Source organism: Heloderma suspectum, chromosome 10, assembly GCF_057233095.1.
Source record: "Heloderma suspectum isolate Gila_16-S chromosome 10, 16-S_ref, whole genome shotgun sequence".
In the NCBI taxonomy this organism is placed as follows: domain Eukaryota; kingdom Metazoa; phylum Chordata; class Lepidosauria; order Squamata; family Helodermatidae; genus Heloderma; species Heloderma suspectum.
Window position 1 is genome coordinate 44,057,854 of NC_139467.1, and position 27,780 is coordinate 44,085,633.

General features: G+C 50.4%; 1 protein-coding gene across 6 annotated transcripts; it reads left to right on the forward strand.

Moving 5' to 3' along the window:
* Positions 1-482: 482 nt before the first annotated feature.
* AZIN2 (antizyme inhibitor 2) lies at positions 483-27,222 on the forward strand. 6 transcript variants are annotated; one of them, XM_084816139.1, is made up of 11 exons: positions 483-684; positions 799-917; positions 6,641-6,813; positions 9,115-9,288; positions 10,894-11,066; positions 12,835-12,969; positions 13,851-14,016; positions 16,647-16,809; positions 25,442-25,554; positions 26,079-26,293; positions 26,858-27,222. In XM_084816139.1, exons 3-11 carry the CDS (start codon positions 6,706-6,708, stop codon positions 27,000-27,002), a joined length of 1,392 nt encoding a protein of 463 aa, XP_084672265.1. In that variant the 5' UTR covers positions 483-684; positions 799-917; positions 6,641-6,705; the 3' UTR covers positions 27,003-27,222. The 6 variants fall into 6 exon arrangements, with proteins under 6 accessions (XP_084672265.1, XP_084672266.1, XP_084672264.1 ...); XM_084816140.1 differs by having other exon boundaries at positions 799-1,143; positions 26,858-27,208; XM_084816138.1 differs by having other exon boundaries at positions 483-581; positions 799-1,143; positions 26,858-27,208.
* Positions 27,223-27,780: the final 558 nt, after the last annotated feature.

Below are 27,780 nucleotides of genomic sequence, written 5' to 3' on the forward strand. Positions count from 1 at the left end.
CAGTCACGGGAGTCACCCCACCAAGTCTCAGTCACACCGATCAAGTCATAACCTCCGTCCCGTAGTAATCGGAGAGCCAGGACAGCGCCAGCTGGATGCAAGCGGGGTGCCCCCACAGTGGCTGCTGCACGCCCACCCTGCGATCCTCGGGCCCCCTTCGTGCCGCGTTCGCTGCCGGGCTGCGGTTACCGGCTTGTGCCACGCAGCCGCTTGGGCGGGGCAAAACGTTTCGGCGGCCGGCTCCGGGGTCGCTCCGTGCCGCCTCTCGGGAAAGCGGTGCCGCCCCCCACCACCCGCACAGCAGCCTGCGGCGGCGAGAGCGGCCACCGCCCCTCCGCCGGCGCCGGCCCCCGCTTCGGCGGGCAGCCCGGAAGGGCCCCCGCGCGCCGCAGACGGCGGCCGGAAGAGGCGGGGCGGAGAGGACGGCGCGCCGGACCTCGTTTGAGGCCCCGCGGCCAATCGGGCGGCTGCGCCTGGTTGCCGGGGCGACTCTTGTGAGCGGCGATGGACGGAGGGCGCCGCCGGCGTATAAGGGCCGGCGCCCCGCCCGCGCCCCGGATTAGCCGGTGCCGCTCTGCATGGTGCGGGCTTTGGAGTGGGGGGCGGAGGAGGAGGAGCCACTGCCGAAGCCTGTATTCACTCTTGGGAGACCCATGGGCAAAATCCGTTTAAATGCTTTTTAAGGTGGGTGGAGCGGAGCCGGGGCCGGTACGGGCGATGGGGGCGGCGGGGCGATGGGGGCGGCGGGGCCGGGGCGCCTGCCGAGCGCCTTGGTAACCAAGTCACCCCCCCCCGCAGAGACCTCGGATCCCCAGCAGCAGCTGCGCCTCGGGGTGTTGCGGAAGCTCAGAGTTCACCGGAGAGCCCCCCTGGCATTACACCTAGCCAGCCGGGAAGGAGGAAGGCTTCGGGACCTGGTGAGGCCCTGTGCGGCGGGGGCGGGGTGGCGCGCAGGAGGGGAGCGCGCTGCCCTCGCCGCGAAGGCGGCGGGCGGCGGGGCGACCGCGTCCTCGCCTCGTATCCTGGGTTCGCTACCCTGGCACGGCGGCCTCTCCCCGCCCTCCACCCCAGTTCTGCCCCTGCGGTCATTACTGTGGGTTTGCCTCTTTGAGGAGAGAGAGAGAGAAAAGAAGGAAGATGTTGGTACGTATGCAAAGGTGGGACCTATATTTGACGGAAACCTATTAAAAATGAATTTTAAAAGCCCGTTTACCCATAAACCCCTAAAGGGCAATGAAAACGCCCGCCTCCTCCCTCGCCTTAACTGCCTTGACTGCGACTACCACCGTGTGGTTTAAAAGATTCCGAACGGAGTTTTTCTTTAGGAGACACGGGTGGCAAACTCCCTGCAGCCAGACAGCGAAAGTGGGTGGCGGTCTTGCGTTTTTATGGGGAGGTCAGAAGACTTGTGTTTAGGAAAACGACCCTCTGAGACTGATGAGTCATCCCATTGTGCCCATAACCATGTACTCATTCTGTGTGTAAATCCGTAGCTGGAGTGGCGTGGGAATTCCCACATGTGATTGTGGAGCCTACCCCGGAGTGGATGAATGCATAGAATACAATAGAATAGAACCATAGAATAGTAGGGTTGGAAGGGGCCTGCAAGGCCATCGAGTCCAACCCCCTGCTCAATGCAGGAATCCAAGTCAGAGCATCCCTGGCAGGTGGCTGTCCAGCCTCGTCTTGGATGCCTCCAGTGTGGGAGAGCCCACTGCCTCCCTAGGGAATTGGTTCCCTTGTCATATTGCTCTCACAGTCAGGACGTCTTTCCTGATGTTCAGCCGGAATCTGGTTTCCTGTCACTTGGGCCCATTATTCCATGTCCGGCACTCTGGGATGATCGAGAAGAGATGCTGGCCTTCCTCTCTGTGATAACCTCCTTTCAAGTCCTTGAAGAGCGCTATCATATCTCCCCTCAGTCTTCTCTTCTCAAGGCTAAACATGCCCAGTTCTTTCAGTCTCTCCTCAGAGGGCTTTGTTTCCAGTCCCCTGATCATCTTCGTTGCCCCCCTCTGAACCCTCTCCAGTTTGTCTGCATCCTTCTTAAAGTATAGTGCCCAGAACTGGACACAGTACTCCAGATGGGGCCTAACCAGTGCTGAGTAGAGGGGAACTAGTACTCCATGTGATTTGGAAGCTATACTTCTATTAATGCAGCCCCAAATGGCATTTGCCTTTTTTGCAGCCACATCACATTGTAGGCTCATATTCAGCTTGTGATCTACAACAGTTCCAAGATGCTTCTCGCTTGTAGTGTTGTTGAGCCACATATCCCCCATCTTGTAAGTGTGCATTTGGTTTCTTTTTCCTAGGTGCAGAACTTGGCATTTGTCCCGGTTAAATGTCATTCTGTTGTTTTCTGCCCAGCACTCCAGCCTATCAAGATCACTTTGAATTTTGTTTCGGTCTTCCAGGGTCTTAGCTATCCTGCCCAATTTTGCATTCCAGATGAAAAGGTCTGATCTTGTCTCTGTGGCATTTGGCAAAGGACTAGGCCAGGGAGATTTCCCACAGAACCTTTCCCCTCTAAATTCTTTCCTTGCCATACAATTCAGCAGTTCCCTTAGCCAGGAAATGGGCACTTACCTTCTCCTGTGCCGTTCTGTGTTGCATATTCCGCCTCCTCTGCTCTGTGTCCAGCAGCCTTATTTTCTCTGCTTCTTGGCTGATTAAAACACTTGCAGAGCAAACTTTTGTGGAAGTTGAAAACTGTCTGTGAGCATCAGGAACAGCATGGATTTTATCTGTCTCTCTCTCAGGCAAAAACTTCCCGCAGCTCACCTCTGGAGAAGAACAGTCTCCCCTTCCGTTAGTAGCCCACCCTGGAGGCCTAGCTCAGCAGCTAGCCTGCTCACCCTGCCAGGTGTTCCTCTGATGTTTGCCATCACATGGAAAACATTTTGAATGTCAGAACTGGTCATGCCAGTGGCTTCTTTCTTTCTTTCTTTCTTTCTTTCTTTCTTTCTTTCTTGAAAGCTGCTTGAGCAGAAGGCATTGGGGATCTACTTTCTTGTTCACAGATCTTTTCTCAAAAAAACCCACTTGGATGGCCAGTTCCGATGTGCATGTCTGCTATGGTCGCTGCAACAAAGGCAAACATGTCCCATTCAGTATTTCACAAATGAAAATAGAGACACTCGTGGATACTGGTCACAGGCCAGGGGTCTCTCCCTAAGCTAGCCCCAAACACCATATTGCTGAAAACTCTTATCTCCCTGCTGTGTACTGCATTCCTTTTACTCTGCTGCAGCCTGTCCAGCAAGGGTACTAGTAAAGCAACCTGAGCAGTTTCCTTTTTATAAAACATAAGAAAATGCAATAGACTGTTTGATATCGCAGTGGACCTGGCAATGCACAAACACATTTAGCAACATTCAGCATCTCTGTAGGCAAGGGGGGAAGCAGCGCACGTGCATTTGTTTTCAGACAGCCCCGAAGGAATCAACCTAGCGGCAGCCTGAATCTGGCCATATGATTTAAAAGCAAAAGGGTGCTGAAGTGGGAAAATGTACACTATCCTGTAACAGTTCAAAATGAGCCTCTCTAGCTGCAGCATGTGAAAGGGAAGACTTAGCGTTCATGCGTGTGCACTATAAATAAGACACATCTGCTCCCTGCTAATTTTGGGGCTGCAAAGGTGGTGCATGTGTGCGCACCTCCCCTGCCCATTTCTAGTTGGTGCTTCAAGAACAGCCATTCTCGTGCTGAACGAAATTCACCCCAAAGCTCCACTGAAGGCAAACCTTGAGGCAGAGGTGGGGAAAGTCCCTGGCAAAGAGGCACAGTTGGGATGCATGGGTCAGAGTTTTGGGGGAGGGAGTGGAGAGTGCTAGTAGCAAGGAAAAAGCGGTCTTTATCACTCTAACGTTAGAGACCGGAAGGGAAAATTGAGCAGATGTTCTTCCTCCAGCACGATAATCTGGTCAGATGGGAAGGCCTGGGCTATTAGCAGAGCCCACCTGAGGGGGGGAGGGCCAGGGGAATTGAATCAAGGACCTTCTGTAAGCCCTGTGCTCCACTCCTGGGCTCTGCCAATCCTTGGGGGCCTCAGCCTTTACTGAAAGCCACACGCATGGATGCTTTACCTCTGCCTTCCAGCTGCTGGCTGTATTTTTTATCTCCAAAGAGCTCAAGTCAGTATACATGGTTCCCACTAGAGCTGCAACATCTACAGCACAATCCTATACCTATTTACTCAAAACTAAGTCCTGTTGAGTTCAGTGGGGTTTACTCCCAGGTAAGTGAGTGTAGAATTGTAGCCTGAGGCTGCAATCCTAAGGCTGCTAGTCAGCAGCTAGACAGCCATAGGATAGGTCAGTTCCTGGGAACCGACCTCGGAGCCTGTGCTCCGAGGTCAGTTCCTGGAGAACTGAGCCCCACCCCCTCCTGCGCTGCCTCAGAGGCAGCATGGATTGGGCCTGTGCTCCACCCTTGTAAGAGCAGTGCAGAGTGACGAAAACGGGGCGTTCCCGGAGGCAGGCGGGGAGGTCGGAAATGCTAGCATGACACATCCTATGTGTCATCCAGCTGCCACTTCCCACGCTCTGAGGCCCTGCAGCTAGAGAGCCGAAGTCGGCTGCCTAGCTTTGAAAGTGGGGCAGGGGGAGCAAGGAGGCGATCCACTCCTCTCCATGCCTCCCACCCTACACTCCAGGGTTCACCACACCCTACGCCGCTCATCCCACCCTACACGCCCTGGGGTCAGAGGCAACCATCGATCCACATAGGATCACTCCCTTAATTGATGAGCTGGTGACTTAAGGTAGGGTGAGATGCTCTTGGCCCCTTGCCCCTCCCTCACTCTCTTCTTCAAGTGGCCCTCTGGGAAAATTAATTGCCAACCTGGTTGTTTCTGGCAAGGGCCGCATGCTGTGCCTTGCTGTGCACATGCCAGGCAAACAGGGCCTCTGGTTGTCCTCCCCTCAGGCACAGCATGCTGCAGACAGGGGATGTGGGTTGGCATCCAGAAGTCACTGTTGGCCTTTAACAGATCAGTGAACTTCTCCTGTGCTGGCCAGGCTGGGCATGCTGGCGGGAGTGAGGCAGAATCATGGCTGACCTATTGGTTGATGTGTCGTCTGGAACGCAAGTCCCATTGTGGTAAGGGGGCAATAGCAGCTCCTCTTTCCCCCTCAAGTAGCCACTCACCAGAGTCTGAAGCTCCTTGTCACAATGGCCAAGTGGTGCAACTTCTTTCTGTTCTTTCAAATTCCTCCTCCAAACCCATCATTTCTAGGAAGCCTTTGATTGACCCCTTAGTCTCTGCCCCCACCCCAACTGAAGTGCAGCTGTGGGGTGTGTGTGTGTTTCCAGATGAGGCTTTTATGGCGCCATTGCCCTGCCTCGTCCATGGAATTTTACACGGGGTCCAGACAACGTTGTCTTCAACTCCTTATCCCCCTGTGTTTTCCCACTGCTTTTTCCATCTTTTCATGGAAATTCTGTTAAGAAAGAAAAGATGGAGCAGCTGCCTAAGGCCTTCTCATTGGTAGTGCTAGGAGCTGTCCATCTGGGAGCACCCTGCATCTGCCCCCATATGTCTCTCATTGTGCTGAGCTCTCACTCCTTCCCTCTGCCTGCTGCTTCTTGGTTTGCCCTCCTCTCTTTCTGTTGTGTCTCCCATGGCTGAACTGTAGATTGCAAACTCTTTGGGGACAGGGGCCTGTCATTCTGGCTTACGTGTATTCTGCTAAGAGCCACGTACATTGATGCACATGAAAAGCACGAGAGTAATGACAACAGCAAACATAGCTTTTAAAAAATTATTGGGGAAGTCTTTAAGTGGATGGTGGGATATGCACATCTGCAGCAAGGTGAAGAGGGTGTCAGGGTAGATGAACAGGGAAGGCAATTGTATCTCTAAGGCTTCAAGTTCAAGCTTTGATTTTTCTCACACCATCAGGGCACAGCTATGGTGGTCTGTAGATTTGAGGGGTCCACATGAAAATGCAGATCTCCGCCTTGGTTGTCTTAATTTTACCCAGTGGTGTAGTGGTAAATGTTGGAAGTACAGGCCCACATCATACCAAGTCCCATAGCCACACCCTCAAAGATAGCTCAGGAAATGCAGGTGGCTGGGGTAGCTGGGAGACAGCTCAGGAAATGCAGGTAGCTGGGAGACCTGTGTGTGTGTGTGTGTGTGTGTGTGTGTGTTTATATGTGTACATGGGTTAGCTCACTCCATACCAGTATATTGTTGCTGGGAAAATCCATCCCCAGACCCTAGCTACTGTGAGGACTACAGCTAGGCTCAGAGGGAACAGGAAAGTCAGAGGTGGGTGGCGGATGATACCATCAGCCCTGCTAATCAAAAAGTCCAAGTGCTTCGACCCTGTGAGCCTGGCTCCACGACACCACTGGTTTTACTTCCACATTGGGGAAGTAAAAGGACTGGAGTCATTAAGGCCAGGGGGAGAGGAGCCTAGATCATAAACGTGTAAGCAAAGCAGCTATAAGGGTCCAGGGGCTCCTGAAAGGTTCAGTATTCAGGTAGAGGAAAGAGATTTCTGGCTTTCCTGGCCAGCTGAGAAGGAGGAAGATGATGGCAGACGATGAGAGGGCAGCTACTGTTGCAGAGCATCTTTCACAGGACTGAGAAGCAGCCTGCTGCCTTCACGGTTTTTTGTTTCCTCCACAGCGTGTTGCATACTTAAAAACTATACCCCCTGCTAACAGAGGCTTTAGAAGCACTATCCTCCTTCGATGGTAACAATGACCAGGTACTTGGATGAATCTGACATCATGATGGTGGAGGAGGGCTTCACCACCAGGGATCTTCTGGAGAATCTTCTCCTTGAGGTTGCCCAGACGGTAAGAGGCAGAGAGAGACAATTGGCTGTCCACGCTTCAGGGAGGGGGAGAGGCGCAGAGAGCATGGTGTGTGTGTGTGTGTGTGTGTGTACATCCCGCTCTGTTGAGTCCACACCAGTGGGCAGAGTGACATAGCGATGCAAACCATTTTAATCCCTTTTTTCCTATCAGTGTTTAAAGTTACGTTTTACAAACATGCACGGGAAATGCTTTTTAAATTTCAGTGATTGTTTAAGTATGTTTGGAAACCCCCCCAAGAAAAATAAACACACTGATAAAATGGCACTGAGTGAAAAGACTAGAATGGAAGCATACTTTTTTATTATCAGTTTTTAAAATTTGTGTTAAATGCTTTTGCGTTTAATTGTGAATAGGCAAAATTGCCTATAATAGGAAAAAAGCCCAAATTGAAAGATCAATTAAAAAAAGTGGCTAAAATAGCACTGGCTAGAAAGATAATAGTACAGCCTGAAAAAAGATAGAAGACACACAGGGGAAATGCAGAAGGACAATGACTGGATGACAGCAGGTGTCTCAGGCGGAGAGCTCTTTTCTTCTTTAACAGATTTTTGCTGGTAAGAAAAAAGACAGAAGAAGCAGTGGGAAAACATGAGAGGGTTACATACTGAAGATCGTGATGTTGGGACCCCTTGTGCAATTCTGTGAATGAGGTAGGGCGAGGGTATGATAAAGCCTCGCCAGGAAGCACCCAGCATCATGTCACTGGCCTGTAAAAAGTGAGTGAACTGTGGGTGCTTCCAGCTGCGGTTTTAAATGTGCCATTTCATGGGGGTCCAGGCAACAATGTCCCCTACTTGTAACCCTGCTGGGTTTTCCCATTGCTGCTTCCGTTTTTTCTCTCGCTGCAGAAAATCCATTAAGATACGAAAGATGGAATAGCTGCACGAGGCCTTTTGACTGCAGCACTAGGAGCCATCCACCTAGAAGCACCCAAGGTGTGGCTATCCCACAGGAAACATCCAGTTTGGAAGCACCTGAAGCCTTCTGGATCTTTGCCAGTAGGTGGTAAAAGCAGCAACAAAGACTGGGTTGAAATAGGGACAAATCCCCATCAGGTCTCCATGTCATCAGCGATACAAAAATAGGAAGACCCCTGGTAAATCAGACCAAGGGGCTGTATAGTATAGCACCTTGCATCTGCCTGGCTGCTGTGGAAAGCATCTGGACAGCCCAGAAGCAGGACAAGAAGGCAGTGGTACTCAGCAACTGGTATTCAGTGGCATCCTGTCTCTGAGCCTGGATCCGTCGTAAGTGATGGAAGGGCATCTTCCAAACAGATGAAGAGTCAAGTGGAAGGAGTTGTGCTTGGTTTGCTAAAACCTTCTCCTTCATGGAAAATAGGGCTGCAGCCTTTGATAGGCTTACCCATCAGTAGATCAGCCAATTTGAACTTAGGGCGAAGAGGGTCTAGGTCAGAAGATACAATCCTAGGCAGTCTTGAGCCTCCATGCCTCTCACTTTAGAAATGTAGCACTCACTGTTCTGTGTTCTGTAGAAGTACAGAAAAAGCACAGAATGTGGGGCTGCAGAATCCAACTCCATAAGAATTCCAAGTTTCACTTAAAGATAACAGCATCCAAGTTTCTAGCCCTTCTAGTTAAGAATATACGCTGGATAGTGTGTGTGCAAATCTCTGTGAAACCTTGGAAGCCTGAGGAATGGACAAACCAGGTTCCCAGGAAGCAGGGCAAGGAACTTGCTTCAGGGCCCTTTGTAATGCCACATGGGGGGTTACCCTAAAAAGTAGCGTATAAATCTTTTTAAATAAAATACATAAATAATGTTTTGCTCCTCCCCATGACTTGCAGAAGCAGAATAAATTACACAGAATACGAGTAGCCATTATGCAGGTGCACATAACCTACACAGGTCTTAGAATTCAGCTTTTCTCATTGCACTTGAGTAACTATGGTGCAGAGTTTTGAGTGTATTTGTCCCATTTGTATCCTACCCTTCCTTCTTCCCAGAAATATAGAGTGGTTAGCATGAGATGTTCCCATTTTATCTTCACAACAACCCTGTGAGGTTGGTAAGGCTGAAGGTGGCAACTGGCCCAATATCACCCAGTAAGCTCTGTGGCTAGGGGAGTGGGATTTGAACCTGGGCCTCTCCAGACCAAGTCCAAGGGAGCACACAGTGTGCTGGCAATAGGTGACCACCTTAATTGTAAGCCACCTCACCTGAGAACCATCTGAATGGCTGAGTGTAAAATGCGCAAATGAATAATTTGGATGTGTTGGCCCAGAGCCAGAATTTCTAGCTGTCCTTCCTTGTCTGCAGGGTAGCCGAGAGCCCTTTTTTGTGGCGGATCTCGAGGATGTGGTGAAGAAGCACTTGCGCCTCCTCAAAGCCTTGCCGCGCATCAAGCCTTTCTACGCCCTGAAGTGTAACCACAGCAAAGGAGTGGTTCAGATGCTGGCAGGTCTGGGGGCCGGGTTTGGTTGTGCCAACAAGGTAGGAACACTGGAACCTGGATAGTGAGCTCACTCAGAGAAGAAGCTGGACCGAGCCTTTTTTATTCAGCAAAGAGCACATGTAGCCCTCGTGAGGGTCTGGTGAACTGTCTACATGGGTTACCAGTACCCATGTATCCTGCCAGTATAAAATATGTTGCTGATAGGGAGGAACCTATCCATGGATGGGAAGAAAAGCAGATGTATTGAACTTTAATCACCCTTCCTCTTTCTTGATAAATGCTATTTCATTGTAGTGTTCTGTCACTTTGAGTGCTAAGCATTTTTCAGTGCTGATCAGGGGAAAACTCCTGTCTTGGATCAGCTGCTGACTGAGGAGTCAAGCTTTCGCTTCAGTGGCAGAGGAGGCAGGACCAGCAGAAGAAGCTGCTGGCCGGATGGGGAAAGCCCACGGGCCCTATCAGGTTCCCCATCCCTGCTTTAAGAGATACAAACTGTCTTCAAGCCATCACATTGGTGGCAATAACATTGAATTAAAATGCATTGATAGTACGCAGATGGCTTCACGGGGAGAATGCGCGTGTACTGATCGTGACCCCCGCCCGGCAAAGGGCCCTAGAACTCCATGCTTCAGATCCCTTTGCAAGACACACACAGTATCCATTGCAAAAGAGATTCGCCTTCCAGCCCTCCCCCCCTTTGTGGCAATGTCAGGCATTCAATACTAAACATAAAGCTGTAGTATCCTTAGTGCAAAGTGTATCCTTCACAGACCAGTGGGGATGGCTTAGAGGTGTCCAGCTCAGACTTCTCATTTCCTATCCAAAGTTGAGCTCTGGGGAAAAGAGGAGGAGGAAAAAACAACCTCTACCAGCTCTCTTAAGTTTGTAGCAAGAGGCAGTTGTGGAGGGTGCTGATTGGCTAGTGCCTAGATGTCACCAACTTTTGGTGGTGAAGAGTTTTGCAACTGTTTCTAAAATATTTCCGTGGCTGCTGTTTTTAAAGTGCAGGTTCAATATGTATAAACAGTTAAAATACATGTGACACTTTAAAAAATAAAGAAGTGAACAGTCTGCCTGAACTGTGGGGACACAGAGGGGGAGACTGAGAGCAGAACCAGCATTCATCTTGGTAGGACATAGGTCTATCATGCCAATGGCTGGGAGGAAGCCCAGCTCACACTGCAGGTGAAAACTGCAACATCTCTTTAAATATACAGCCATCTTCGCCGCAGGTGCTGGAAGGGGAGAAATCCCAGCAATTGACCAGACAGACTGTAGCCTGGACAAAAAGCCAGAGATAGAGACACAGTTCCTAAGGTTGCTGCATCCAGCTGGTACCACAGGGCTGGACAGAACAGGGGACCTGTCCATTTACAGAGGCAACAACCTCCAGGAAACAGAGCCTGTAAGCACGGGAGAGAAGGGCAGGGCAGCTGAGCCCCTGCCTGAGTGCATCAGGCCTTGTAGCCATAGGCAGCAGCAAGGGCTCACCTGGATTGTAGGAAGGGCTGCAGTCCCCTCCTCCCACCAGCATTCTTGGCGGTTCAGGAACTAGAATGTGGTGCAGGAACTTGTGGGGTTCCCGATCTGAGAACAGCTCGGACAGCCAAGTCCTTCCAATAACATTTGCTCTGACCCTTCAGACAGAGATGGCACTGGTGAAGAGCATTGGAGTCCCGCCAGACAGGATCATCTGCACCAGCCCTTGCAAGCAGATCTCCCTGATCAGATATGCAGCTAGCCAAGGGGTGCAGCTGATGACCTTTGACAATGAAGTGGAGCTCGGGAAGGTAGCACGGAGCCACCTGTCTGCCAGGTAGGCATGCGGCATCTGCAGGTGTGTGTGCGGGGGGAGTTGCAGTGAACAGAAGAGCCATGGCAACAAAAAAATGAGGAATCTTAAACAAGATAAGCACCAGGGATCTTTGCTGGAATCCTGAAAGCTTCAGCTTTTCAATTAGCAGGAGAATTTCTAGCCCTCATGAAGAACAACCAAGGCGGTCAAGGAGAAGGCTAGGGTGGAGGCAGCCTTCCCCAATGTGGTTCCCTCCAGGTGTTTTGGAATACAATTCCCAGCATTCCTAGCATGCTGGCTGGGGCTGATGAGAAATGAAGTCCAAAACATCTGGAGGACACCCAGTTGGGGAAGGCTGTGCGGGGGTGCATTCAGATATAGCAGCATTTGAGTGCTGGTGCTGCTCCGGACATGGGCTCACTGCGCTCTGCTCAAATGACCTGTCTTGGTCCAGGGTGGGGCTCAGCGGGGAAAATGGCCCTGTGAGCTTGCAACAGGAGCCAGCTGTGCATAGCGCTGAGGAGCTGGGGCCTATGATAGAACAAACTCGGCTTTCCCACCCTTGTCTCCAGAGCGGGTTCTCAGCTCTTTCTCAGCTGGTTTTTAAAACGGGAACCGTGAAATGAATGGATGCCTTTTCTTCTTTATCCTTTTGAAGTGGGCAGCCTCTCTCTGTCCTGCGCCAGGCTGGAGAGGGTGGGAATGTTCTGGCCAGGCGCAGGCCAGGCAGCTGAGAGCCAGGCCTGCCGGGAGCTCCCAGTGCAGCAAGGTTCAGGATTCAGCCGGATCCGAGATGCTCTGAGAGTGCTACTCTGGTCGTGGCCTGGAGCTGGCTTACAGAGCCTGGCAGAACGAGATCGGAGCAACCCCCCCCCCCCGGAGGGAACCTGCTTGGAAGCAAAAGGGGCTGTGCGTGCCAGTGGGGCAGGTGTGTCTCCTGGACTTGGCAGGATGGAAGAGGAAGGGTTGTCATGAGCTGCTGGCCATTCATGGATGTGTCACCCTCGTCCAAGGAAGGGAGCAGAGCTGTTTCCTCTGGCATGAGGGAAGGAGGTTTCACTGTCAGCTTGGGCTCTGCCTCTGCACAAGCCTCTGTTGGCGTCGCCAGTTTGGAGACTGCCCAGTCATCTCCCTCCTTGGCGCTCTTCTCTGTCCGAGTAGGGTCAGGGTCTGGCCTTGACACCACTGACCCATGGCGGGAGGGGCAAGACAGATGAATGCCCTCCCCTTCAGTCTGGTGGCGGGCACCCCAGGCCCTTAACGTTGCAGAGGTGGGAGGAAATGGGGCTAGTTCCACTGCAGCAACAGTTTTAATGTTTGGACTGTAGGTCCCTCCACAATCCCTGCTATGTGCAGGGAGGGTTTTCTAAAAAAAAACGTAGGGTTGCTCAGTCAAACGTGCTTCCCCCTTCCCAACAGTCTGAAATGGCACAGTCCAAAAAGAGCTGTGCTGTGTGACTCCCCTACTTGTGGAGCCCACATGTCGGTCCGCATATTTACATTTTGGGACAATCTGGATCTTGGAAATGAGGAAACAAACAACAGAGGATATGAAAATGTGATCCATTTGTATAAGTCATCCTGGATGCTGCACTGGAGGAGTTCCTCCCCCACTAGTGCAGTTGCATCACCAGTGCAGTTGCATTACTTTTCAAGTACCTTCCCAGATGATGGCATCTCTCTGTGCCTGCCTTGCGTGCAGCGCTGGCACTAAGTAAATGGTGAAGTGCAATAGCAATAGTAGCTGGCTGAGTTTGCTCTCCCCACCTGCCTGCCCCATTTTCCACAGAATGATTCTGTGCCTGGCTACCGATGACTCCAGGTCCTCCGCCCGTCTGAGCATGAAATTTGGCGCCACCCTGAAAACCTGCCGGCGTCTACTTGAGACTGCAAAGGAGATGAATGTTGAGGTTGTTGGCATCAGGTAGGCTGTGGAATTCCTTGCGCTCGTTTAGGAGAGGCAAGGAAGGCGGTGTTCTGTCATGGGCCTTTCCTTAGCCGCTGCCTCTGGCCCACCCAGCCTCTTCGACAGGCCCACTGGGCCTCCAGCACTTGCTCTCCTGCTGCCCTTGCTCCTGCCCCATCGTCTGGGGCTCACAGTGACTGTCAATTGGCCACAGCCCCGCTAACGATGTTTGCTAATGATGCAGGGCAAACAGGCATTACATGGATCCCCCTGTGGGTGGGAAGACCCTCAAATGCCATGGGGGGCTCATGGGGGGTGGGCTGGGCACACTGGGGCCCCAGGCGGAGGCTGTTCATAGTGACGGGCTGTTCGCAGTGGAGATGCCGCTGCAGCTGGGGTGGGGGCTGTCTTGTGGGGACAGGGGTGTCCAGGGATCTCATAGCTTCGCAGCAGACATCTTCTGTGAGACCCTTCCAAAGGCAAGGAGGAGACCCAGGTCAAACACAGGAAGCTACTTTATATGGAACCGGGCCCTGGGTCCATCCAGCCCAGAACTGTCCACACTGACTGGCAGCAAGGGCTCTCCAGGGTTTCTGGCAGGACACTTCTAGCCCTACCTGGAGATGCTGGGGATTGAACCTGCAACCTTCTGCCTGCAAAGCAAGTGCTCTGCCCTGAGCTGCGGTCACTCCCTGTATCTGGCTGGGACTGGGAAGGGAGCAACATGGGTGCCTACAATACCAGGACTGAGTCATTGGCAGCCTCCACAAGCAGCGGGGCACGGGGGACAAGTGAGAGCCCCCAGGGCACTGGGTCAGCGGGTGGCTCATCCACCCCCTGGTTTAATGGAGTAACACTTCCAAAAAGCAACTAAGCAACCCAGCTGCCTTCCTTTCCAGCTTCCACATTGGAAGCAGCTGTACCGACCCTCAGGTGTTCACTCAGTCCATAGCAGATGCTCGCCTGGTCTTTGAAATGGGCGCAGAGCTGGGCTACAAGATGCATCTCCTGGACGTTGGAGGGGTTTTTCCTGGTGCCGAAGAGTCCAGAGGGCGCTTCGAAGAGGTACGGGTCCTCCTGCTTGGTTCCCTCTCCTTGAGCAGATAGCGGGCCACTGAGAAAGCAGCCCGTAGCCACTCTGGGGCCATGCCGGGTTTGCGTGTGCGAGGCCTGGGCGCAAATTCCTGTTGAGTCACAACAGTCAGCAGGTGGACTTCGGGCGAGTCACAATGGTCTCGGCCTAGGCTACTTAGCGTGAGGATGAGCACAAGGCCTTGAACCATCAGAGAGAGGAGGACCAAGGAACAGAATCCAGGCTAGCCGATGCAGGGCTTAGTTCTTGATGGCTGTAAGGACCTGGGGGCGGGGGTCTGGAAGTGGGGCTCCCAGCAGTCCACCCTGCCTCCTGTACCACCAGCCCTCCATTTCTGTGGGTGCTAGCAGTCGGAAGGCCTTGGGCACCTACTCTGTCTTTTCTTAATGGAGTTTTCTGGCAAGAAAAGGGATGGAAGAAGCGGTGGGAAACATGAGAGGACTACAAGGGGAAGACATTATCTGGACACCCCACCCCCCCAATTGTGGATGAAGCAGGGCAATGGTGCCATAAAAGCCTTGTCTGGGAGCACCCTCGGGCAAGCCTGGCGGACGGCGCTTGGGCTTCAAGGGCACCGTCTGGGCTGCAGTTCCGGCCTGCCTGAGCCTCTGGCCCGCAGACCCCAAGGGCCAATCCTGCTGCACCAGACCCCATGAAGCCCCACCCTCAGCATTTGCTCCCCAGTCGGAGCAGCTGGTCTATGGCAGGAGGGGCCTGGCTGGCTGGCCGTCCCCTGGCCCCTGCCTTGGATCTTGACTCTGGCTGCCGTTGACCATGCGCCCCCTCTGACCCTTGTCTGCTGCTCTGGATCTCGACTTCTGCTTGCTTGGGACCAGGCATCTGCTCCTGGGCCACTTGGATGGGACACCTGCTTCTCAGGTCCTGGAACCTGGTGGCTGGGGGCCTGACCCTGGCAGGACAGTGGACACCAGTCCTTGTCCTCTGGGGCAGAGCAAACAGGCTGCAGTCTGGGGAAGAGCTGCGGGGCGGGGGCAGTTAGGAACACCAGAAGCTACCTTACAGCAAGTCAGACCCTGGTTCCATCTAGCCCAGTATTGCCGACTCTGGCTGGCAGCAACGGCTCTCCAGGCTTTCAGGCAGGCGTTTTCCCAGCCCTGTCTGGAGGTCCCGTGGAGAATGTGGGGCCTTCTGCGTGCCAAGCATGTGCTCTAGCACTGAGCTCCCCCCCGTGCCCCCCCCCGTGCCCCCTCTGCAGCACCCTTGCTGAGCCTAAGCCTGTCTGCACTTGGCCATGGCTTGGATGGGGCCTGCCGGGGAACCTGTGTCCACAGCGGTGAGTTCTAGCACTACCCATGGGAAGGCTGTGTGCTGCTACTCGGTCTTTTCCTTCTAGTTTTCCTGAAGGGGCCAGAGGGTAGCTCTGCTTTCCCCAACCTGGTGGCCTCCACACGTGTTGAGACTACAGCTTGCGGCATAGCTGGCTGGGGATGCTGGGAGTTGTAGTCCTACACATCCAGAGGGCACCAAGTTGGGGAATGCAGGAAGTGCCTTACACGAGTCAGACCCTGGGTCCATCTAACCCAGTATTGCTGATAACTGGCTGGCAGGGCTGTCCAAGGTTTCAGGCAGGGGTCCTTACCAGTGTTACCTGGAGAGGCTGGGGATAAAGCTGCCCCTCCTCCCAGAACCTTGGTTCACTGGGGCATATTTGGCCCCCACCCCAAAGGCATCTATGAGTGCAGCCCTTTACTTCCTCCCATAGAAAAGAATGGTGCCATTCATTCCTGCAGGGAAAAGTTAAGTGCTGTGCTTGAGAATGCTGTTGTGGAGCGGCTCGAATTTCTTCTCTGGGTGGCCAGTGGGAACCTGCTGGAAAGCGAGCGTGGACGCTGTGCCTCTGTGCAGAGCACCAGCGCCACCCCTGTCCTTGCATGGTTCAAGGCTCCCCTGTTGCCTCCACCATCATTTCACCCATCCTCATGCTGGGCGTTTCACTAAGACAAATTATAACAATCTTACATTAAAAAAAAGAAGTCCTGGTTTCTGTGTGGGCGCAGTCTCGGGGCACATGATGCTGACATGTTCTTGTCGGTGTGAACTCAAAGGAATGCACACGCCCTGTAGATGTGCCCAAGTGGAAGAGGAAATCTTAATTTCAGGGTAGGGGGAAAGCTACGGAGGACATGGCAGTGGCTGCTGCCTGAGGCAGCGAAGGGGGCACGGATTCTTTGGTCTGGGGTTCTCAAGGGCAAAAGAGTAAACCTCGGGCCAAATTATGAATGGTATGACTTCATTAGTAATTGTGGAAATTTATTTTTTAGAATTAATAGCTGGCATGGGGTGGGGGCAATCAGGTTCCTTGCTCGAGATGTGGGTGGGTGGGTGGGGGGCTTCAACCCTTTGAACCCACTTTGCAGTCCTGATCTGGATCCCCACACCTGACCTGTGCCTGTTATAGATCCTCAGAACACCATTCACAGAATTGCTAATTGGTGTGAATGATGTCACAGTGAGTTTGGCCCCTCGCCGCCTGTTTTTTGCAGGCAGCTTGTCATGTTCTGTTGAGGGCTTTAGTTCCGCATGTTTGTAACAGCCAGGCTTCGATTCTTTTCGTCCCCCCACCCCACTCTGAACCGTTCAGACAGCAGCTGTGGTCAACTCTGCCTTGGACCTGTATTTCCCAGAAGGCTGTGGGGTGGAGATCATTGCTGAACTGGGGCGCTACTATGTGGACTCAGCCTTTACCTTAGCGGTCAACATTGTTGCCAAGAAGGAGGCTCCCCTGGATCAACTGGGCTCCGATGGTAGGTTTAGTCAGGTAATGGGAGAGTTTCCACGTGGACCCTACAATGAGCAGAAGAGATCCTTGCTTTCCACACCGTAGCAGTAGGAGGCGGCTTTTCCCCGCATAATCTGAACACTGTTTTCCGCAGTTGTGACCTTAGAGTGAGGGGATAGCCTACTCAGAAGCTACTTTCAGTGGCAGGGACTTGTCCCTGTGGAAGTTGTGAAGCTAACAACAGTGTATTCCATGCGTGGAGAGTACCTCCCTTCTCACTGAGTAGCCAAAGCCCACCCACATAAAACGTGACGAGCTTCTTTCTGCCCAAGCTTTCTCCCCCTATAGCTCCCTTTATCCCTTCTGTACCTCCTTTTTATTAGTTTTTGACTATTTGGTGGCTTAATTGTAAAAGTTAAGATAAAGGTTTTAATGAAAAATGGGGTTGTAGTTTCCATAGAATCATAGAATAGTAGGGTTGGAAGGGGCCTACAAGGCCATCGAGTCCAACCCCTGCTCAATGCAGGAATCCAAGTCAGAGCATCCCTGACAGGTGGCTGTCCAGCCTCGTCTTGAAAGCCTCCAGTGTGGGAGAGCCCACCACCTCCCTAGGCCATGGGTCCCATTGTCATGCTGCTCTTAACAGTCAGGACGTTTTTCCTGATGTTCAGCCGGAATCTGGCTTCCTGTAGCATGAGCCCATGATTCCATGTCCTGCACTCTGGGATGATCAAGAAGAGATCCTGGCCTTCCTCTCTGTGACAACCTTTCAAGTACTTGAAGAGCACTCTCATATATGCCCTCAAGGGAGACTAAACATGCCCAGTTCTTTCAGTCTCTCTTCAGAGGGCTTTGTTTCCAGTCCCCTGATCATCTTTGTTGCCCTCCTCTGAACCCTCTCCAGTTTGTCTGCATCCTTCTTAAAGTGCGGTGCCCAGAACTGGACACAGTACTCCAGATGAGGCCTAACCAGTGCTGAGTAGAGGGGAACTAGTACTTCCCGGGATTTGTAAGCTATGCTTCTATTAATGCAGCCCCAAATAGCATTTGCCTTATTTGCAGCCACATTACATTGGTGGCTCATATTCAGCTTGTGATCAACAACAATTCCAAGATCCTTCTCACTTGTAGTGTGGTTCAGCCACATATCCCCCATCTTGTAACTGTGCATTTGGTTTCTTTTTCCTAGGTGCAGAACTTGGCATTTATCCCTATTAAATGTCATTCTGTTGTTTTCTGCCCAGCGCTCCAGTCTATCAAGATCACTTTGAATTTTTTTCTGTCTTCCAAAGTATTAGCTATCCTGCCCAATTTTGTGTCATCTGCAAATTTGATCAGCATTCCCTGCACCTCCTCCTCTAAGTCATTAATAAAAATGTTGAAGAGCACTGGGCCCAGGACTGAGCCCTGCGGTACCCCGCTCATTACCTCTCCCCAGTTTGAGAAGGTCCCATTGATAAGTACTCTTTGAGTCCGATTCTGTAGCCAACTGTGGATCCACCGGATCGTTGTTTCATCTAGCCCACTTTGAGCTAGTTTGCTCATCAGGATATCATGAGGCACTTTGTCGAAAGCTTTGCTGAAGTCGAGGTATATGATGTCCACAGCATCCCCACAGTCCACAAGGGAGGTTACTTGATCGAAAAATGAGATCAGATTCGTCTGGCAGGATTTGTTCTTGACAAATCCATGTTGGATTCGAGTAATCACTGCATTGTTTTCAAGGTGCTTCCAGATGGATTGCTTTGTCATGTGCTCCAGAATTTTCACAGGGATTGATGTCAGACTGACTGGTTTGTAGTTCCCAGGTTCCTCCTTTTCGCCCTTTTTGAAGATAGGGACAATATTAGCCCTCCTCCAGTCATCTGGCACTTCACCCATCCTCCATAATTTCTCAAAGAGAATAGAGAGTGGTTCTGAGAGTTCTTATGCCAGTTCCTTTTATTACTCTAGGATGCAGTTCATTTGGCCCTGGAGAATTGAACTCATTCAAAGTAATTAGGTCTATCGATCTTAAGCTGCAATCCTGCCCCTTCAGCCTGTACTTCGCCTTTGCCAGGGGGGTCATAGACCCTCTTTTGGGAGAAGCCTGAGCCAAAGTAGGAATTGAGCACCTCTGCCTTTGTCATCTGTTATCATTTTGCCATCATTTAATAGCTGAACCACCATTTCTTTCCTCTGTCTTTTACTATGCACGAATCTGAAGAAAGCCTTTTTGTTGCTTTTAGCATCCCTCGCTAACCTCAGCTCGTTCTCAGCTTTAGCCTTCCTGACGCCATCCCTGCAATTCTGTGCTACCTGCCTGTACTCTGCCTTTGTAGCTTGGCTTCCTTTCACTTCCTATATATATGTGCTTTTTTGTTTTCAGGTCATCTCTTAGCTTTTTGTGAAGCCACATTGGCTTCTTCTGTTGTCTTCCCCCTTTTTTCTTGTTGGAATTGTTTGTAATTGTGCCTTGAGAATTGCCTTTTTTAAAAGCTCCAACCCATCTTGGACTCCTTTTCTCGTTAGAGTCGCTTGCCATGGGACCTTACTGATCATTGTTCTGAGTTTATTAAAATCAGCTTTCCTAAAATCCAGGGTATGCGTTTGACTACACTCGGCTTTTGCTTCCCTTAGAACCAAGAACTCAAGTACAACATGGTCGCTTTCCCCTAGAGTTCCTGTAACTGCTACTTTATCCACTAAGTCATCTCTGTTGGTTAGGATCAAGTCAAGGATAGCCGATCCTCTAGTTCCTTCCTCTACTTTCTGTAGGAGGAAGTTATCCGCCACACAAGTCAGGCATTTCCTGGAGGGGCCATGTTTTGCAGAATGTGTCTCCCAACAAATATTGGAGAAATTGAAGTCCCCCATTACTACTACATCATGCTTCCTTGAAAGATTGGCAATTTGCTTTTCCAAAGTTTCATCCTCGTCTTCTCCTTGATTGGGTGGCCGGTAGTAGAGTCCGACCACCAGGATCCTTTTATTCTTTGCTCCATTTATTTTGATCCAGATGCTCTCGATGGGGCTACCAAGTTCATCCTCCTGTATTTCTGTGCAGAGTTATGTATTTTTCACATACAGTGCAGCCCCACCTCCCTTTCTGTTCCTCCTGTTCTTTTGGAACAAGTTATATCCTTCAATTGCTGTATTCCAGTCATGAGAGTCATCCCACCAAGTCTCAGTTATTCCTATCAAATCATAATTTCCCTCCTGTATTAAGAGTTCAAGTTTGTTCTGTTTGTTTCCCATACTCTGGGCATTAGTATATAGACATCGAAGACCATGTTCTTCATGGTCTGGCTTTCTTCCTACATGTTTGTGAAGACTATTATTGGGCGCTATTAGAGCTGTTCTCTCTGTTGTGGCGCATGAACCTTCATCCACTGTTACCCCCAACTTTACATCTCCCTTCCCCGTAGCATTCAGTTTAAAGCCCTCCTGATGAAGTTCTTCATGCTGTGGCCAAACACATTCTTCCCAGCCTTTGTGAGGTGCAACCTGTCCCTTGCCAACAGTCCATCTTCCAGGAAGTACCCGTGGTCCCAGAATCCAAATCTCTGTCGGCACCACCTTCATAGCCAGTCATTCACCTGGAGTATTTTTCGTTCCCTTTCTATCCCTCTTCTAACTACTGGAAGGATGGATGAGAAAACTATCTGGGCCCCAAAGTTCTTGAGTTTCCTTCCCAAAGCTTCAAAGTCTGACGTGATTTCTTCGTAGCGCCGCTTGGCGGTATCATTTGTTCCCAGATGGATGAGAAGAAAGGGATACCTGTCAGTGGGCTTTATGAGTGCAGGCAACCTTTCAGTCACATTTCTAATCTGTCCTCCCTGGAGACAACTTCCCTGGCGAGTCCACGGGTCTTCGCAACATACTTGGGTTTTGATCCCACGCAGCAAGGAGTCTCCCACTACTACCACTCTTCTTGTTGTAAGCCTGGGTTCCAGGTCAGGCAGTTCTGATTTAAGTTCTAAGCTAGGGCCAGTTCCAGTTTTGGGGGGATTCTTGGGCAACTTGGCTTAAGATGGGGTACCTTTAATGACTAGGTGCATCTCAGAAAAGATCTTGTAGAGCTAAAAAAGCTGTAAAAAAGAGGTTGGAGCAACTCTCCTATGAGGAAAGGTTACAACGTCTGGGACTGTTTAACTTAGAGAGAAGGTGAGTAGCTTAGAAAAAGGGGACACGATAGAGGTGTATGAAGTTATGCATGGTGTGGAGAAAGAGGATGGGGAGACCGTTTTTCTCCCTTTCCCATAATACTAGAACTTGGGGTCACAGCCAATGTAGCTAAATGGTGGATTATTCAAGACAGATAGAAGGACATACTTCTTCACACAGTGCATAGTGTAACTATGGAATTCACTATCAGAAGACGCAGTGATAGCCGCTACCTTGGACAGCTTTAAAAGGCGATTAATCCAATTCATGGAGAGGAAGGCTATCCATGGCTACTAGTCATTATGACTAAATTACCTCCAGATTCAGAGGCACTATGCCTATGTACACCAGTGGGTGGGGAGCATGGATGGGAAGATCCCATTGCAACATGGGGGAGGGGGTGCTCCTGCACTCGTGTCCTGCTTGTGGGGTTCCCATGGGGCTTCTGGTTGGCCACTGTGGGAACAGAGTGCTGGCCTTGGTAGGCCTTCGGTCTGGTTCTGCAGGGCCTTTTTCATGTTCTTAAGAGGTTCCGTAGCCTGTGAGAGGTGGGAAGAAGTGGGGCATATCACTTGGGAGCCTGGAGGCTGCTCTTTGTGGGTGTAGGGCCTGGATAGAGCATGCTGCCTCCAGGTTGGCTGGATGCATTGCCAAAGTAGTGGCAATTCGGCAGCAGGGGCGTTGTTACAGAAGGGCTCTCCGGGGAACAGGCCCCAGATCTTTTTGATCTGTGCCCCGGATCTTTTGAGCTGTCCTAATCGCAATTTTTTCACATTTTTCCATTGACTTGCATTGGAAAACAAAAACGGCCATAACTTCTTTAGTTCGTATGATAAATACATGAAATTTAGAGGCTTGGTAGCCCCCATGGAGCTGATTAAATGTGCCATATTTCAGGCAGCTAGGTCTAATGGCCTTTGCACTAGTCACAGGTAAAATTTGCTATTTTCGAGAAAATTGTCAAAGCAAAGACCTATAAATTTTTGTTGCTTCCACATAGGTGCATGGAATTTGGCAACCTGGCAGCCCCCATACAGCTGACTGAGCCTGCCAAATTTCAGACAGGCCTAGTGGCTTTTGTGCTAGCCACAGGTAAAATTTGCTTTTTTTTTCAAGAAAATGTCAAAGCAAAGAGCTATAATTGCTTTGTTCTTTCACATAAGTGTACAGAATCTGGAAACCTGGCAGCCTCCATGGAGCTGATGGAACCTGCTAAATTTCAGGCAGTTATGTCCAGTGACTTTTGTGCTAGTCACAGGTAAAGTTTGCTCTTTTCAAGAAAATGTGTCAAAATAGCTATAATTTTTTTGTGCTTCCAGATAAATTCATGGAATTTGGGGACCTAGCAGGCCCTATGGAGCTGACTGAACCTACCAAATTTCAGACAGGTCCAGTGGCTTTTGCACTAGCCATGCGTAAAGTTTCATTTTCTCAAAGTCTAAATCAAGTAAAAACTGTCGTCACCCAGGGGATTAGAGATCCTAATCAGAAGCTGTTTAAGGTGACCATTAGGAGGTCACTATCTCTAATCTCTAGTGTAGGTTTTTTTTGTTTTTGAGGTGCAAAAAACCTCTCTCCCCCTACTTTTCTGCTCTTACATGCCCACTGTTGGGAGCTTGCCTACAGTGAAATTTTGAAGAGGGAGAAGGAAGGGAAGAATTTCACACAGAATCTGGTTTTACTGGCCCAAACTGGAACCTTTGGCTTCTGCAGAAGTTTAGTAGCTTCAGTACGGCAAAGGATCCAATCAGCCTCCACAAACTTCTTTCTCTCCCTCCACTTTAATTTCTCCTAAATAACTGTAGGACTCAATCCCAAAGGTAGAGTTAGGACTATGTGACATCATGATGGAGAAACTGCTGGGGCTTTTAAATAGGTTCTACAGTTTTAAAAAAGCTAGAGAAAACCCTCAGCCACCTCACCTCATAAAGTTAATGTAAGTACATGCAATTCCTATGAACGGAAAGCTTTAATTAAAAAAACAGGAGTTTTGGGTTTGTTTTTTAAGTGGAGGAGAGATAAATGTTGCTAATTTATGCAATCCTATGTACGCCTACTGAGACGTCCCATTATGTTTAATGAGGCTTACCCTCAGGAAAGTGTGCATAGGATTCCAGCACAAGTTACTTTTGCAGGGAGGTTTGCACCTTGATGTTCTGCATATTTACTCAGAAATAAGACCTGAGCTGTGAGCATGGTACTGCAAGCTTAATACAGTGCCTACCCAATTCCGTCTAATAAATTGACTACCCTTTCAGCTCAGTCCTATACATGTTTTGTCATTTGTGGGTTTGGGTTTTTTTTTTGCATGAACTCTAGCTTCAGTGGTGAGGGAAAGGCACTTAGTACATGCTCAGAGTTTCTCCATAACTAAGCCCTAGTTTTGAAAACAGTCACTGGCTGAATCCTGGTGAAGTCTTGGCACAAATGAAGTTATGGGGAGGAAGATACAATGAGAGCTTGTGCATAACGAGGAGGCAGAGAGGAATTGCACAGAACAAGACATCTGTTTTTATGAAGAGTTCCTGGAGGATGGTAGGATGAGAAGGGATGGTTGCATGGAGGGGAATAGAATTAGTGGGGGGGGGAATGTAAGTACTCAGTAGTGAAAGAAAAACATTCTACACATGCTCAGAGGTACTCTATATTTAAGAACATAAGAAGAATCGTGCTGCATCAGACCAAGGTCCATCTAGTCCAGCATTCTGTTCACACAGTGGCCAACCAGATGCCCATAGGAAACCCACAAGCAGGACATGACTGCAATAGCGACTTCCCACACATGTTCCTCTGCTCTAACATTGGTGGAAATGTAAATAAATTCTAGTAATTCTAAATTAGAATGCATGTATATCCTTCAGAAACTTTGCAGGTTTCTTGCCTGTGGTACACCTCTAATGACGTGTGCATTTTCATACAAATTTACCCAAAAACTATTGAGAAAGGAAAGCAAATCACTCCCTCTCCCAAATTGGAGAACTCCCCTTCCACATGAACTGCTGCACCTATCCTTCTGAAACTTTGCTGGTTTCTTACATAGGGACAACTCTAGGTTGTCTGTAATTTTCAGAACAATGGTCCACAAGGAACATAGGGAGATATGTATGTCCTCTTTTGGAGACCTCAAAATGTCAAGGCCACCCTTGCACAAAAACCCTTGTGACTACTATTCTGAAATTTGGAGACATGATCTCCTCTGATGAGGCAATGAATCCTAAAAATTTTATCCAATGCTTCCAAAGAATAACTGTTATTGGCAGTTCCCTTTAAAAGAAAATCAAAATATAAACTCTGCACCTATTTTTCTGACATTGGGCAGGTGTAATCCCCTTCTATGTGGCTACTGTGCCTGAAATTAACATCCAGTTCTGACTAGGGATGTTAGAGAATTCCACCACGGAACGGAGAAATCCCCACCACCACCCCATGAAACCTCCCCGGGACGGACCCTACCTTGTGTTGGCTGCCCACTGCCCTTGTCTGCAGGTGTGAATGGCGGCCCCAGTCTGTGGCTGCCATTTCCCTCGCCAAGTATTTACATAGCCTATCACGGCAAAGAGCAGGGACGCAAATGGCAGCTGCTACGCCATTTGCGTCCCTGCTCTTTGCCGTGATCGGCTCTGTAAATCTATACGCAGCCTATCACGGCCTAACATAGGGATGCAAATGGTGTCCGCAGCAGCCTGGCAGCAGACAGTAGTCCAGCTGTGGATGGGCCCGACTGGCGGCTCCACAGACTCGCCACGGAGCAGAGCCAGCCGGCCAGGATTCCAGAGGGAGGGACAGATTGCCTCCCCCCCCACCGTGGATGCCCCTGAATGGAGCCAGGTAAGGGATTTGTACATCCCTAGTTCTGACCAAGAGAAAAAAGTTAGTTTTTTTTCCTAGTTTCCCATGGTAGTCAACAGGAAGCATAAAGACTCATTTTTCCAAACCTTGACTCAGGTTTGGTGCTGAGCTGAAGTGGACTGACTACAAACTGGCCCGAGCAGAAGCAGGATGTTTTCCAAAACGCTGAATCGGGGTCTGAGTTGAAGTGGGGTGGGGGGCCAGTGCACGCTTCTTATGTATGTAATCTATACATGTACGTAAGCAAACCACACACACACACACACACACACACACACACACACACATTAGAGGTCCGCTTAGCCTTGGAGATTATATATATATATATATATATATATATATGTGCAAATTTGTGTTATGGGCCTGTGCCCTGGATCTTTTAAGAATCTAGCAATGCCCCTGGTTGGCAGGCCCTTTAAGTGACCTAGCTCCCACAACTGCCCAACCTTGCCAACCTTTGGTGCTGGCTGTAAGCTCTAAAGATGCATGTGGCTAGTCAGAATACTACCACGTGCAATGAGTGGGGTGGTGGGGGTGTGTGCTCCGAGTCAAGAGCGAGGCCACAGCCATGCACGGGGCGACCTTGGGTGCTGGCATTCAGCCATACGCCACTTCCGGCATCCCTGACGTGACCTCTGCCACATTTCCTCTGCCTCTCCCAGGAGAAGACCCTGGTGGCAAGAAGAGCTTCATCTACCATATTAATGATGGTGTTTACAGCTCCTTCGGCTTGGTGATCTTCAACAACGTTTGCCCCGTCCCCATCCTGCATAAGGTAAGGACCCTGGAGTGCTCATGCACATCGTTCCATCCCAGCAGAAGGTGCGTTGGGGCAACTTCCTGGGTGCTTCCCTGAGCTGTGTCAAAAATCCATGGACTGATCTGGGGGGTCTGGGGTGCGGGCAGATGGGTGGGCTTGCTGTTTAGGAATAGATAGGACACCACCTAGTAAATGGAAATTGCCACTAAGCAACAGAACGGGACTTTGTTGTGACTAACTCAAGTCAATTCGGTGTCAACACAACATTGTTGCAAATACCTCTTATTAGATGGTGCCTATAAACTGTTGGTTGCTTTCCAGCTATGATGCTTTTTAGACACTGTACTGATATCGGACTGTGGATTTTTTGTGATTCTGTGCAAGCTCACAAAATGGGTAGCATCATAGCAGATATGGAGCATCCAGAGAAAGTCCACTTTCTTTTGTAAAAGGGAAGTTTATAGTCCTAATGGTGATGGAGAATCTCCGGCAATCTGGCTAGCTGATAAGAGCTGTTTCCTCCCCTTCTCTCCATGCAGAAACCCTCTCCAGATCTCCCCTTGCACTGCAGCAGCTTTTGGGGACCGACCGGTGATGGGCTGGACCACATTGCAGAGGGGCTGGAGCTCCCTGAACTGCACATTGGGGACTGGCTGATCTTCGAGAACATGGGGGCCCACACTGTGCCGGCCTCCTCCTCTCTCAGTGGAGCCCAGCAAGCACAAATTCACTATGCCATGTCCCGAATGGCCTGGTGAGAGAATTTCCCAGAACCCCTTGCCAGGAAAGGGGGAGCGGGAATCCAGTCTGAAGGGAAGGGAGGGCTTTGATTTGGGAGGGCCCCGCCGTATCCTAGAAAGTGGAATCCAGCCAGCTCCTGAAGTGAGTGAGCTGAATGGCTAAGCAATGAGCCAGGCAGTTCTTGGTCCAAGTCTTGCTTCTGCCATGAACTTACTAGGTGGATTTGGGCACGTGCTTTCAGTGTCCCATCTGCAATTGGAGGATGATAACGCTGACCCACTTTACAGGGGTTGTTGGAGTTAACGTTGGGAGAATGGATGTGAAGCACTGTAGACAGTCTTAAAGTGCCATAGATTAGAAACTCCTGTTGTTGATAAGTTTTTAAAATTCAGAAGACTAGTTTACACCCTAATGGTTACTGCATGTGGGTGGGTGGAGAAAGTCCCACTGTTTTTAAGTGCAGGGAATGAATGGGAACTACCTGGGAATTGTCCATTGGTCAGATGGCCACCAGTTGCCTTCTGCCAGGTTCAGAAACTGAGCTGGGATTAATTTTTTTCCTTTGGACTTGTTCCAGGGAAGCTGTCCAGCTCCTGAAGGGAAATCTGCTGCACCCGGAGGAGGAGGACCGGGAGAGCACATGCACCCCTCTGTCCTGTGGCTGGGAGATCACAGACACCCTGTGCGTTGCCCCCGTCTTCGCTCCAGCAAGCATCATGTAAGCCACGCCAGTCATTCGCCACGGGGGCAGACCCTCCTCCCAACAGAGTCCTGCCACACCTTGTCTCTCTGCCTCTCTCTCTCTGCCTCGCAACTCCCTGCCTGCCACCCGCATTTTTTGCCCTGGAGTAGGAGCTGGTTTCTTTTTTTTTGTTCCCCAATGCTGTGTGGTTTTTAAGTATGCAACATAAATCCTGTTCCTCCTGATTCTGGGGTCTCTTGTATTCTGTGTGTGAGTAACTGAATCTGCAGAGGGTCTTGACCTGGCTCCCCCCAACTGAATCCGCTGACACTCCCTCAACCAGGCATGCTGAACCTCTTTCAGCCGAGTCCAATTTTGGAGACGCTCTCAGGGCCACATTCCAGAGGTGAGTGGGGCCAAAGCCAAAGGGGGTGGGGCCAAAATACCGATTGGTGGGAGATCAAAGGAAGGACTCCTTCACACAGTGCAGAGTCAAACAGTGGGATTCACTTCCACAAGACATAGTGATGGCCACCAATTTGGATGGCTTTAAAAAGGGGTTGGACAAGTTCATGGAGGAGAAGGCTATCAATGGCTACTAGTCCAGATGGCTATGTGCTACCTCCAGTATCAGAGGCAGTATGCTGGGGAACATGGGTGGGAGGGTGCTATTGTGCTTGTGTCCTGCTTGTGGGTTCCTGGTCAACAGCTGATTGGTCACTGTGTGAACAGAATGCTGGACTAGATGGACCCTTGGTCTGATCCAGCCTTAGGGCTCTCCATATGTTACAAAAAATACCACCGTATCTTAGCATAAA

Coding starts and splice junctions, on each gene's coding strand:
- AZIN2 (XM_084816139.1), top strand. CDS start 6,706: ATGGTAACAATGACCAGGTACTTGGATGAATCTGACATCATGATGGTG. Junction 12,970..13,850: donor GTTGAGGTTGTTGGCATCAG/GTAGGCTGTGGA, acceptor CTTCCTTTCCAG/CTTCCACATTGGAAGCAGCT. Junction 16,810..25,441: donor GGATCAACTGGGCTCCGATG/GTAGGTTTAGTC, acceptor TGCCTCTCCCAG/GAGAAGACCCTGGTGGCAAG.